Source organism: Phascolarctos cinereus, unplaced genomic scaffold (genome assembly GCF_003287225.1).
Source record: "Phascolarctos cinereus isolate Bilbo 61053 unplaced genomic scaffold, phaCin_HiC Scaffold_2;HRSCAF=192, whole genome shotgun sequence".
In the NCBI taxonomy this organism is placed as follows: domain Eukaryota; kingdom Metazoa; phylum Chordata; class Mammalia; order Diprotodontia; family Phascolarctidae; genus Phascolarctos; species Phascolarctos cinereus.
Window position 1 is genome coordinate 62,546,249 of NW_027555625.1, and position 13,335 is coordinate 62,559,583.

General features: G+C 45.5%; 2 protein-coding genes across 7 annotated transcripts in view; one reads left to right on the top strand and one right to left on the bottom strand.

Annotated features, from left to right (window-relative positions):
- The window catches only part of CBFB (core-binding factor subunit beta), a 101,221-nt gene extending 96,375 nt beyond the window's left edge, over window positions 1–4,846 (bottom strand). For all 6 annotated transcript variants that reach the window (XM_020989405.2, XM_020989406.2, XM_020989408.2 and 3 more), the window contains exons 1-2: window positions 4,763–4,846; window positions 4,397–4,483 (exon numbers count right to left, since the gene is read on the bottom strand). In XM_020989405.2, coding sequence (XP_020845064.1) covers window positions 4,397–4,483; window positions 4,763–4,840 — 165 coding nt within the window. In that variant the 5' untranslated portion in view covers window positions 4,841–4,846. The remainder of the gene's footprint in view (window positions 1–4,396; window positions 4,484–4,762) is intronic.
- LOC144455673 (uncharacterized) overlaps window positions 3,186–13,335 on the top strand; it is a 95,445-nt gene continuing 85,295 nt past the window's right edge. The window contains exons 1-4 of the mRNA XM_078149129.1: window positions 3,186–3,207; window positions 4,422–4,557; window positions 4,687–7,693; window positions 9,092–9,278. Of these exons, the coding sequence (XP_078005255.1) occupies window positions 3,186–3,207; window positions 4,422–4,557; window positions 4,687–5,593 (1,065 nt within the window). The 3' untranslated portion in view covers window positions 5,594–7,693; window positions 9,092–9,278. The remainder of the gene's footprint in view (window positions 3,208–4,421; window positions 4,558–4,686; window positions 7,694–9,091; window positions 9,279–13,335) is intronic.

The window sequence follows — 13,335 nt, forward strand, 5'->3', positions numbered from 1 at the left end:
GTCTGAGGCCATATTTGAACTCAGGTCCTCCTAACTCCAAGGCCAGTGCTCTATCTACTATCCACTAGCTGCCCTATACCTGGGAAGTATGGACAAGGGTCCAATCTGTTAAGCCTGATGAAAGCAGAAAACAGTTTCAGCTTCCTAAAAAAATGCAAACAGGAAGATTTTCATTGTAAAGAGCTTTGAAAGCCTCATATGTCAGTTTTTAATTACTATTATTTTATTCAAAGCAGAGACAGTACTAAGTATCCATGAATATTAATTAGTCTTCCAATACTAATTGTAAATACAGGTGGCAATTTTGGCAAATGGCACTTAATGAATATGCTCCTCTACTAACTTCAATGGACCCCAGCTGACAGCCTCTGCCAGGTAAAAATTAATATAGGCTACAGATTTATCACCTTACCTCTTGCTTAATCGCTAATTTCAGGAATAAAGTTTCGGCTCATTATCTCACCAATCTTCCTTCTCCTAACCCTTCACATGCAGAGAAGATGGTTAAAAATTTACAAACAGTATACTAAAATGTCAAGAGAAAGAAAATAAAATAAAATAACTAAAGATTCTTCCTAGTATCAATGCAATTCTATGGTATAACTTTTAAATATCCAAATAAAGTCACATCTTATTTAGAAATGCAATATACACTTTTGTAATTCAATTTTAAAATAGTGTCAGTTTCTGGCTCTAAAATGTTGCCTGCTTCTGGTTGCGCAACCAATGAGAGGTACAAATCATCAACGTTCATTCAAACAGGCATTAAGTATCAGCTTTTCCCCAAATTGTCACTGAAAACAACCTAATTGAAATGGAATAAATTCTGCCTCATAGATTCTACTTTTCTCCTCACTATTTTTGTTCTGAGGACCTAGAGAGAGTAGAAGAGTCTCACAGCATCACCATACCTTATACCCTTTAATAAAATTCGTCAGCAAGCATCAACAAATTCTCTCATCTGCTCCTGTCATCCTGCTTTGAGCTGCCATTCACCAAGACAGCAAATGGAGCAGAGTTTAGAGTAGTTAGGAGCAGCTATGCAATTTACTACATTAACTAGTAAGTCTGCTACTACTCATCACTCTTCTTATACTGGGAGAAAAGACCCCTAAGAAACCACAGCCAAATGGTTAGAGGGCAAATGCTGGATTTTTTTCATCACTGTTGTTTTACTAAATGTTTTATGAATGCTGTCCCTTCTCAACGGTGCTCTTCTCCCTCCAAAGAATCCTCCCTTGTAATAAGCTCTTCATAAATCAAAAATCATAGGAGCCATATGTACCACAGAACCTAGGATACCATTATTAAAATTCATATATGAAGCCGTTAAAATCAGCTCATACATGTATGTTTTGGATGAGTAGTTCAAATTTCAGTTCAAAATGAACTTTAACAACATTCTTGGAATGTTTAAAAAATGTAAATTGCCATATAACCTTTAACAGTAGTAAACATGTTGAGAATTATTTCTTTGAATTAGGAGAAAAAAAACTAAACTAGCCCCCTTTATAAAAATTGTATCACTCAACAAAATCAAATATTTAGTAACTATTTTCTCCCTAAAAGCATCAAATTATAAACTGCAATCTACTTTCTCTGACCTGCAATTTTATTAGAACTGAAGAAGCTTATAATTTTTAAGTCCAGATATAAGAACAAAGAAATCATCCCAGAAAAATCTGATTTATCCCTAGAAAGAGAAATTCATAAGAAATAGAGGAGAATCATTTAACATAGCTTACTAAGAAGATTAGGATCTACTTTAGGTCAATTTATACCCTTAAATCATAACTACAAGCTGTAAAAGTTTCATATAACATGACTGGTCTATAGGGTAAATGTTAATCCTAACTCCTACAGCAGAGTTACGAAGATGGTCTCCTATACTTACTGGATGCCATCCTTGTCAACATATTAAGTATATATAAATTAGAGAATTTTAGAACTGGAAGGGAACTCAGAGATGCTTTAGTGCATACCCCCCCAACACACGTAGCTGGGGAAACTGAGGCACAGAAAAGCAGCTTGACTAAAATCACCCAGAGTTTGAGACAACATTAGAATACAAATTTCTTCACTGATTCCAGGGCTTTCCCAATACACCACAGCTCAGTCCTATTACTGGGCTTTTATTTTTGAAAGTGCTTTCCATTGACTAGCTCCTTTTATTCACACAACAATCCCATGAGATAGGGAGGGTTGGAGTCTCCACGTTTTATGCATGGGAAAGAATAAACAGATCTCATTTACATGGTATTTTGGAAAGACTATGGTTCCTGTGAGGTAAAATAAGGTTCTTTTCATGAGACTAATAAGTCATTGACTAAACAAAATTGATAGTTCTATCCATTTCCAAAATTCTGTACCTTAAGAATATTAATTTACCTTCTCTGCCATAGCTAAATACTGCAAAATTTCTCCCTTTACCTTAAATGGCAGAACTTCATAAATTCTTCACGAGATTAAAAGGCCACACTTGTAATTTCTGGAGCATTCTCTTCCGATGTTAACCTAATTCATACAAGGTTGTCTCTTCCGCATGATGAAGTCGACAAAATTATGTCCCTCCCCCCAATAAATAATGCTTCAACTATATCAGACAAGCGTGTCTTTGTTATTTTCAAAGTTTACAGATAGCATGGTTTGGTAGAAAGAGAACTTGACTAGGAGTCAAGAGATCTACATGAAACCCACCTATTACTACCTGTATGACCTTGGGTATATCATCATACCTTTGTGGACCTCAATTTTTGCATCTGCAAAATGAAGGAGTTAGACTACATGATCTCTAAGTTTCCTGCCAGCTTTGATAGTTTTATGATTCTATGATCAGCACTAAATAACCTATTAGGGCCTAGGTCTTAGGCTTCCCCCTCCCCTCCCCTCCCCTCTACCTACTTAGCCCTATTACTGCTCATTAGCACCCTCAACAGGACAACTGGAGTGAAAACACAAATGAGAGACCTAAATCCAGCTACAGCAGCTTCTAGTGATATCATCAGTACATCCTACTCCCCTTTCTCCCCAATAATAAATAATATGGTTTGGCCTGGAGTCCATTTTTAACATATCCTTTTCCTATGGACTTTCCCCCCTTTGATGCTCTTTTACTTAACTCTATTTTCATGAAGCCAATTAAAAAAGTAAGGCATGAAGGTTTGGGGACATATGTGGAATGGGTGATGGAAGAGAGCAAGGCTTCTGGTAGAGACAGTTTGGGGAAGACCTGTGGATTTAAATGATCTATCCTTGACAATTATTAACACCGAACTAGAGCTGGCAGCAGAGTACAGTAGAAAAAGCACTGGCCTTGGAGGAAACCTGAGTTGAAACCCACTTAGTAGAGAGATAGGTGACTGTGAAGTCACTTCCTTTTTCTAAGGCTCAGTTTCCTCATCTTTAAAGTGGAGAGAAATAGCCTAATACCTCATGTCTCACAAGGTCCTTGTGATCCCCGTGCTTTAAGTTCTATATAAATGTGAATTCTTAACTATCACTCCAAGGCTCAGCAGTCCTTATCTTCTACATGTTTACAACATGAATAGACAGAGGGCATACATATACTTTCTTCTTTAAAAGGATGGAAATGACTTCTTCGTTAAATAGGACATCTGCATTACAGATTAGTTTTTCAATTTTAAGTGAGGGCCTGTCTTCCGGAACCACTATTACCTTTCCATAGGGAGTTCCCAAATCACAAAAGGTTCTAGGCTGGGTAACAAATGTAGCTTCTAGGAAAGAAACATCAGCTTAGCAGCTAATGGGATGAAGCTATGAACACGTAATGGAATGGTTTTCTAGAAGCCTTCAAAGTATTTCTCAACACGGTGCCTTCCTCTTAAATCCATAGAACCTTACCCGAATATTACCCTGCCGTATAGACTGAAACTATCAATTCTTTGTTTAGCTTGGCTCCTGTTCTTCCTAATACCCTTTACTCACTTCAAAAAGGGATTCAATAGCAAACTTGTTTATTAGGCAGCGCCTAGGAAACACGGCAGCAAACACGGAGGCAACAGAGAAACCGTCTCCTTGTTAAAACACAAACTAGTCAGTATCTGGTTTCATATTTTCAAAATCTGAATAGGAAGTACGACGGGTTTCACAGCTTCGCACAGTTCCGGGTTGCAGAAGCGTTGGACTACGTTTTCCACTAACAGTCTGAAGGGAAGTGAAATTCAACAGGTATATGTGTACGTCTGTGTTATGCATATAAATACGTTTTTAAAAGAATAAAGGAGGAGGAGGAGAAACGCCCCAGTCTCAAAATTTTAAAAACGGTACGTTGAGCACTTCGTGGGGGTCTGCAGGAGTATGGCGGGAACCGGGCGGGTGGTGAAGGTTGGGGGGGGAGGAAGGAAGGAAGGGGGGTCCAGGGCTAGGAGACACTTACGATTTCCGAGCGCCCGTCTCTGCAGGCATTCTGGAACCTCGCCTGCCTTTCCTCGTGCGGCCGGTCCCTGAAGCCGGTGTATTTAATCTGCGGACGACAGAGCGGCCAGAAATCACAAGTCAAATCCGGGGAGCGAGCCCGAGCGCAGATAAGAGGGCGCGGTGAGCCAGGGCCCGGGCGCCGCGGGGGGGCATCGGACTGCGCCCCTCGCCGCGCCCCCCGGCCCGGCTCAGGATGGAACCCGCCTCCGCCGCCGCCCAGGAAGTTCGAGAGACCTGAGTTTTGACAAGAGCCCCAAACTTTCCCCCCTCCGGGCCTCTCCTCCCCCGCGCCCCGCAGGAGCCGCCGCCAGCCCGGCCCGCTCACCTCGCACTCGCGGCTCAACTTCCTGAAGAACTCCTCGTTCTCGAACTTGCTCTTCTGGTCCGGGACGACCCGCGGCATCTTCTCGCCCCGGGGCGGGCCCGTCGGGGGCGGCGGCGGAGCGACGGAGAGGACGAGCCTGGCGCCCGCTCGCCGACGGGCTGCCTGCCCGAGGTCGGAGACCGGAGTCGGGCACCCGCTACGCCCCCGGCCGCCCCGGGCGCTCCGAGGTCGGACCCTGCCCCTGACCCGGGGCTTCCCTTTGTTTCTCGCGCGCCCCGCCGGCTCCCGCGCGTAGAGATGGGGAGAGATGGGGATGGGGAAGGCTCTGTGGGGCGCCTCAGCAGCAGCCGCCGCCGTGGCCGTTGCCCGCTCCTCGCACTGACTGAGCTCGCGCACCGCCCCCTCGGCCGCCGCCGCCGCCGCCGCCGCCGCCGCCGCGGTGACTTCCTCCCTCACCCCCACCCCCAGCCCCTCCGCGCCCGCTCGCTGGCTCCGCCTCCTCCCCGATGGCCCCGCCCCCACCCAGTCCCTTCCTCGGGCACCCGCGTAAGCCCCGCCTCCTCTGGCTTCCTCTCAGGCCCCGCCCACCACTCTCTCCTCCCTCTTACCCCCTTCAGGCTCCGCCCATCTCTCGGTCCTTCCCTCTCAGGACCTGCCCACCGCCCCATTCCCTCCCCTCCAGGTCGCATTCAAGCACCGCCCACTTCCCGGGGTTGGGGGGGGAAACTCCTCTTCTTTCCTTCCCCTCCCCGCGCGTGCTCGCTCTCTCCGACCACCCCCACCTTTCCTCCTCCCCAGCCCATCCATCTTGCCCACCTTTTCGAGCGCTAATGCGCTGGCTTCCCCTAGCCCAGCCCTCTGAGACTCGACTCCACCTCCTCTCTACCCCGCCCCGCCCCAGCCCACCCCACCCCACCCTGCCCACCTGCTCCCAAACTCCTGGCAAACAAGTCACACCATTCATAACGCTCCAGCTGCCACGCATGCGCCCCACTGGCCGGTCCGGGCTACCGCCGCGTGTGCCTGGTTTTGGGGCTGCTGCTCTCCAGCCCAGGGAAGTGAGGGTCGGGAGCAGATGACCCCACTGGTTCACAGCTCAAGGGGACACATGGGCAGTGTTGTGGGGTGCACAGAGCCCTGGACTTGGGCAGGGCTGGTGTCCGAAGGCCTGGCTTATCTTGGAGGTGGAAGGGACTTCAGAGGTCAGTAGCCGACTTCCACCCATAGCATGATTCCTGTTTACAACACCCGTGACAAGTAACTGTACAGCCTCTACTTGGACACCTCCAGTGATGGGGAACCCCATCCCATTTTGGGGTCAGTTGTTCTTAATGTCCTGCAGCTAGGTGGCACGGTGGATAAGTGCTGAGCCTGGAGTCTGGAAGACCTGAGTTCAGTTTTGGACTGAGACACTTATTAGCTGCGCTGTCCTGGGCACGTCATTTCACCCCGTTTGCCTCAGTTTCCTCATCTGTAAGATGAACTGGAGAAGAAAATGGCAAACCACTCCAGCGAGGGGGTCCCAAAGAGTGACACAACTGAACAACAACAACCACTACTCTTCCACTAACTTGCTATGTGACCTAGGACAGTCCACTTCCTCTCACTGGGTCTCATCTGTCAAATGAAAGGGTTAAGTTCCATGAGCCCAGAGGACCCTTCCCCACCTTAATTTATGGGCCTAAGGCTGCCATAGCATATCCAATCCAATTCTTTTACAATTCAGCACCTGCCAGCTGTGGTAGGGCAGATGACTACATGGATCTGTGATCTAATCAGTGGAGGGACTTCTCCCAAGATGCAGAACAGACACAGTAAAGCCCATACAAGCTTCTTCACCATCTGAGAGGACTGTTGTTGGTGTCTTTCCATGAGTCTTCCAAGCCTGGCTCAGGCTTTTCTTAACATTTCTAGAGCATTCTGGCTCTCCATTTGTTATCCCTCACCCTTTAAACACAGGATTAACAATTTTTGTATCCTGCTGTGTGCTAAGTGCTGGTGGAAATTAAAAGTTTACATAAAAAGCACTGGTATAATGAAAAGAGAGCCAGGAGGTTAGAAGTCCTGGGTTCTAGTCCCTCAAACACATAATGACTGTGTGACCTTCTAGGGAAGTTACTGAACCTCTTTTTTTTTTTTTAAAGGCAATTGGGGTTAAGTGACTTGCCCCTGGTCAGACTGATTTGAACTCAGGTTCTCCTGTCTCCAAGGCTAGTTTGGTATTTACTGCATCAACTAGTTGCCTCTTCACCTTTGGGGAGGGGAAGCAATTGGTGTTAAGTGACTTGCTCAGGGTCACACAGCTATTAAGTGTCTGAGGTTGGATTTGAACTCGGGTCCTTCTGACTCCAGGGCTGGTGCTCTAACTTAACCTCTTAATTTGCAAGGCAATTCTCTAAGGTTATAAATTGCAGAGAAGGCACCAACCTACATTGGTGAAAGGAATTTCCTTAGGATAGGGTGGGGAACCTGCAGTCTTGAGGCCCTCTAGGCCCTCAAATTCCTCCCTTTGACTGAATCTAAACTTCACAGAACAAATCCCCTTCATAAAAAGATGTGTTCTGTAAAACTTGGACTTAGTCAAAAGGTGGCACCCAAGGACCTAGAGGGCCACATATGGACTCAAGGCCCCAGGTTCCCCAGCCCTGCCTTAGAGTTCCCTGTACCAGTGAAATCACAGGTCTACACACTCAATCCTACTGTGTACTGGAGGAGATTAATAGTTTATATGTTTGACAAAGTTTGCCCTGAAGGATCATGCAGCCTAGTAGGGGAATATAAGGCAAGAATGGTTACAATTAACTATATCCTATGATAAGTAAACTAGAGAAGAGGAAACAAAACCCAGTTGGAGGGAGGTACTTAACAACAGGAGACTGGGAGAAGGCTTCCTGGAGGAGGCGTCACTTGGATTGGAGCTTTAAAGGACAGGTAGGAATTCAGCAGAAGGGGGCAAAGGCAGTCCTCCTAGGCATTGGGCATGGCATGGGCAAAGGGAGGGAGGCCTGAGATTGCGGTGTGTTGTGTCAGAGATACGTTTGGCTGAAGTAAATGTGGTAGGATATCATGTGAGATAAGGCTGGAAAGGAGAGGTGGGTGGTGTAGTGACTAGAGAATTTCAATTCCTGGCTGTGATATTCTCTGGGAGTCGATCACTCATTCTCTCAGTGATCAGGGCCGGCAGGTGACTCTTTTGCACTCAGTTGCAGAGTGCTGATCTGCTTGAGCAGAGGCTAAGCTTTCTCTCTCCTGACTAAATCACAGGGCTGGTCCAAAACCGAAAGAACTACTGTCATTGGTTAGGTTTGCACCTAATTGGCAGAGCCTGGTCTCCACACTCAAAAGTACCAATGTTTACTGGGAGTCAGGGGGTAAACTCTGGACTTGGAAGAGGAAACTGCAGCAGATATGAATGGAGAACAAGCAGATGTGGGGAGGCAAGGGGGGAAAATGAAGATATAAACAAGTTATGGAAGATATAGTAAAGATATAGAAAGCCAGGGTACCCTATCATTTACAAATATTTACTCAAAGGCATACTGTCACAAAGAATGAATATTCTTAGGATCACAGAATCATGGAATGTTGGAATATAAAATGTCAGGAACATAGAATGTTAAGTGTGGAAGGAAACTTAGAACATAGAATTTTAGAGGTGGAGGCAACCTTAGAACATAGAACTTCAGAGATGGAAGGAGCATAGCTATGATGTTAGAGCATCAGTGTTGTTAGTTTACAATTGAGCAAACCATGACTCAGAGAGCAAACGACTTACTCAGGATCACGAAGCAAGTTTGTTTGTGTATTTGACAATATTTGAAGTTGGGATACTGGTTGCTTCACTACTCTAATCAGCCTCCTTTGAGGTGGGGGAGGCAGCGGCGGAGGGGAGGGGGGATTGCACCTGCATTCTACTTTATTCACAAGAATTTTCTTGATGTTAAGTATGTGGCCTGCATCCTGTTAGTATCACGGGTGGGGAACCTGCAGCCTCAAGGCCACACGTGGCCTTCTATGTCCTCGGGTTCGGCCTTTTGACTGAGTCCAAGTTTTACAGAACAAATCCTTTTCTTAATTCTAGTTTCTTATTTATATTTATTAATTATTATTCCCCACCTCCATCCCAAGGGAGCTTACAGTTTCGCTGGGGAGATAGTAGGTGGACATTGGATAATAACTCACATTTCTATAACTCTAAGGTTATAAAGCTATTGTTTTCCTTCATTTTCGAGTAGGACTGATGAGATCACAGGGTGATGTCAACTTTCTAATGAATTGGATTTTAGTGGGGCAGAATTGCACAAAGTCATCAGCCTCACTCTCTTCCAGAACCATTGAAATCCAGTGGCAAGACCAAAGTCTGAATGATTGGCAATGGCCTGGGATGAAGGGGATGACCTTGGCATCTTTGATGTCTGACCAAGCTCTAAATGGCTCTAAATCCACAGCACCTGCTTCAGCTACCTTCATGGCCATCGGGACAAATTGTTCTCTCTCATCTGACTATTCTGCCAGGGTAAGTCTTCACATGCTCTGGGTAGACCCTGCCACCAACTCAGTTAGGTTGGTTTAACCTCAACTTGGTTTAACCTGGTTTAGCCTATCTGACAGATAGTTTTACCTGGGTGAAGCCACTGTGGCTTCTTGGAGCCACAGATGAGAGTTGAGTGCCAGGTGGCTACCAGAGGGGGATGACTGGCCCTCAAAAGGGTTTGGCAAGCCGTTGCACCTGAGGTGCTACTTTTCCTTGAACACCCTATACATTCCGTGTTATGGAGTACTTTCCCCACAAGAAGTCTGTGAGGAAGGGAATACAAAATTTATTATTCCCGTTTTACGCATGAGGAAACTGAGGCAGAGAGAAAAAGTTACTCATTCGCTGTCACAAAACTAATCAGTGCAGGAGCTGGGATTCAAAATCAGGTTTCCTCACATCAGGTCCAGCATCCCTCTACCCTGCCTGAAAATGATAATGAAGTGATATTTCTCCCACATGCTTCCATTTTTCACTGAAGACCCCAGGTAGACAGCAAGAGAGCTGGGGTGGAGGGTGGGGAAGCAGAAGAATGAGAGAGGAAGTAGGAATTGGAGTAAGAGACTAAAGAGGAAGTGAGAATATGTGTAGTGAGGGAAAAGTGTATTTGGGGAAACAGAACCTGAGCTAGGGGAGGGAACATGGTCATGGGAGAAGCAGCAGAAGGATGTGGGTGTCAAGTGTGGAAGAAGGAGAGGAGAGGAGACTGGAAGAAGACAGAGGCAAGGCTACTACCCAAGCAGCCTCTGCAACACTCCTCACCTTCCCCTCCCTCCCCTCCCCTCCCTTCCCTTCTCCTCTCCTCCCCTCCCTTCCCTTCTCCTCTCCTCCCCTCCCCTCCCCACCCAATGAACAGGGCTTCAGAGACTCATCAAGATATGAGGAATAGTTAAGCCCAGAGCTCCAAGTGCAAGCAGGGATATTTCCTAAGTGTTATTAGCATCTTCTAAGGCTCTGTAAATCAGAGCTTTTATATACCATAATTCTCTTGAACCCTCTAAATTCATAGGAAGTATCCACGTGTAGAATCATAGACCTTTTTCCTTGGAAGAGACCTTTAAGATCATCTTCTTTACAGATGAGGAAATTAGTCCCAGTAAGGGGAAGTGACTTTACTAATAATAATAATAGCTGACATTTATATAGTGCCTTAAATTTTACAAAGTACTTTACAAATATCTCATTTTATCCACACAATGCTGGGAAGTATTATTATATTCCAGTTTTACAGATGAGGAAACTGAGGCAGACAGAGGTTAAGTGACTTGCCCAGGGTCATCCAGCTGGTAAGTATCTGAGGATTTTTAACTCGGGTCTTCCTGAATCTAGGCCCAGTGTTCTATTCACTTCACCACCTAGCTGCCTCATTACATGAGTAGTAAACAGAACTGGAATTTGAACCCAGATCGTAGACCTCTTTCTTCTCATGTGACATCCCTCTGAGTTCATCCTTCACTATCTCCACCTTTACCCCAGTCTGTGATGAAGATGTTGTCCGTCTGCTTACCAATGCTAACTCTTCTACCTACAAACTCTATCCCACGGCCTCTCATCTTCTCCAGTAGATTGGTCTCACTGTCATACTCACTCTTCTTGTAGTCTTCAGTTTTCCTATCTCCTGACTCCTTCCCAGCTTCCTACAGACATGCTTATTGTCTCCCCCCCATCCTTAAACAAAACAAAACAAAAAATAAGCCTTCACTTGATTCTGCCATCCCCCTTAGCTGTTTTCCTTTATCTTTCCTCTCATTCTCAGCTAAAAGCCTTGAAAAAGATACCTAAATGCAGTTCCTCAACTTCCTTTTCTCTCACTCTCTTCTAAATCCTTAGCAATGAGGAGTCGTGAACACAGTTCACAACTAAATTGAGGTTCTCTGTCTCTGTCTCTGTCTTTCTCAGCAATCAGGGTTAAATGATTTGCCTAAGGTCACACAGCTAGTAAGGGTCTGAGGTCGGATTTGAACTCTGGTCTTCGTGACTCCAGTGCTCTATCTCATCACCTAGCTGTCCCTGAAGTTCTGCTCTCTTTATCACTGCCTTCAAGAATGTGTTCATCAAAAAAGCTATTCTACCATGCCAACATCAGGGAATTCCCACTTTTACCAAGGTTGGTTACATGATCATCCAATTCTTGGGTGGATTTTTACCTATTCATTCAGAAAGTAGATAAACTCACATGAACTCAAGGAAATCACATAAATGGGGGCCATTTTTGTCAGTTGCCAGCATTGTGCAATTTCAGTCATGACTAAAAATTGACATGTTTTTCCAAGTGTAGTACACCCTCTATTGCATTCAGATCAGCAAAAGTGTTTGTGAAGGAGGTGTTGGCGTCTGAAATGAGTCTTGAATTAAGATAACAATCCTGAGAGGGAAGGATGAGGCAGAAATGGTTTGTGTTAAAGTTTGGAGGTAGAGGGGCAGCTAGGTGACGCAGTGGATAGAGCACTGGCTCTGGATTCAGGAGGACCTGAGTTCAAGTCCGGCCTCAGACACATAGCACTTACTAGCTGTGTGACTCTGGGCAAGTCACTTAACCCCATAGCATAGCCTAAAAAAAAAAAAGTTTGGAGGTAGAGAGGGAGAGGAAGGGAGAGGAAGGAAAAGAGAGAGAGAGGAAGGAAGAGGGAAAAAGAGGGAGGGAAAGGAAGGGAGAGGAAGGAAAAGAGAGAGAGAGGAAGGAAGAGGGGAAAGAGGGAGGGAGAGGAAGACAGAGGGAGAGATAGAGGAGTGAGAGGGAGAGAGAGAGAAAGAGAAAGAGTCATGTTTGGAGAATAACTAGTTGTCCAGTTTGGCTATAATGTAGAAGGCATGAAGGGAAGTGATGTGGAAGAAGGCTGATAGGTAGGTTGGAGCCCAATTGTCAAGGACCATAAGGCAAGGAAAAGTAAAGAATATGAGTGGAAGGATAAGTAAGAAATAGCTCCACAAGGAGTGCATGGCCTATAAGAACAGGTAGGGCAGTTAGAAAAGTACTATAATGCCAGGCAGTGAATTTTAAGTACTAGAAAAGAGATATAAATAAAATGTTCTAGAAGGGCAGAGGAGAGAGACACTGTCATAGGCCAATGGGGCAATCATTTCTTTAGGTAGGAGGTGTTTTCCAACTCTCTGTATCCTTCCAGCATGTGATGCTGGACCTCGCCTGGATGCTTGCCTGTTGTAATACTGCTAACAGCTCACATTTCTATAGTGCTTTCAGGTTTACAAAGTACCTTCTTAGAACAGCCATGTGAGGTTAGGTGGGCCCAGGGGACAGGCGTTGTGTTTGCTTTGGGGAGCCACTTCCTCCAAAGGCCTTTTCATGAGTTTAGCAGCTCCATAAGCACCAGTTTTTAAAAGTTGCTAGAAATCTTGTGAGGCGAATGAGATACCAGAGAAAGGTTGAGAGGGGAGACCAGGTGAAGAGCAAATGATCAGGGGCCAGGGGCAGAAGAAAAGACTTGATGAGGAGTGTGAGGGACTCGAGTCCAGGGGTAGTCACTGGAGAAGGAGCATAGGAGTGAACAATAATAATAGCTAACATTTATATAGTGCTTAAAGGTTTGCAAAGAGCTTTATAAATATATCTCATTTGATTCTCAACCACAGCCCTGTTGCCATTATCCCCATTTTATGTGTATCCCTGTTTTACTGATGAGGAAACTGAGGTTGAGACAGGCTAAGTGACTTGCTTGGGGTCACATAGCTAGTTAATGACTGAGTCAAAAGCCAACTGGAGGTCAGAGGGAGAGCCAGGTACCAAGCAGGGGAGTGGTTGAGCAAATGAGCAGGAGCCAGAGCCTTGAGAAACACCTGCTGACTGTGAATGTTTCACTTATCCCTCTCTGTTGTATTGGAGAGACTAATTCTTGGTCTCTTTATTATCCCCTTAATAAAAGGATTTGTTCTATGAAGTTTAGATTCAGTCAAAGGGCCACACTTGATGACTGAGAGGGCCACATGTGATCTCTAGGCCAAAGGTTCCCCACCCCTGGACTAAAGGGTTGATTGGAAATGATGAAGGAGATACATTTTGGGGAAAATGTACAGCAGTCAC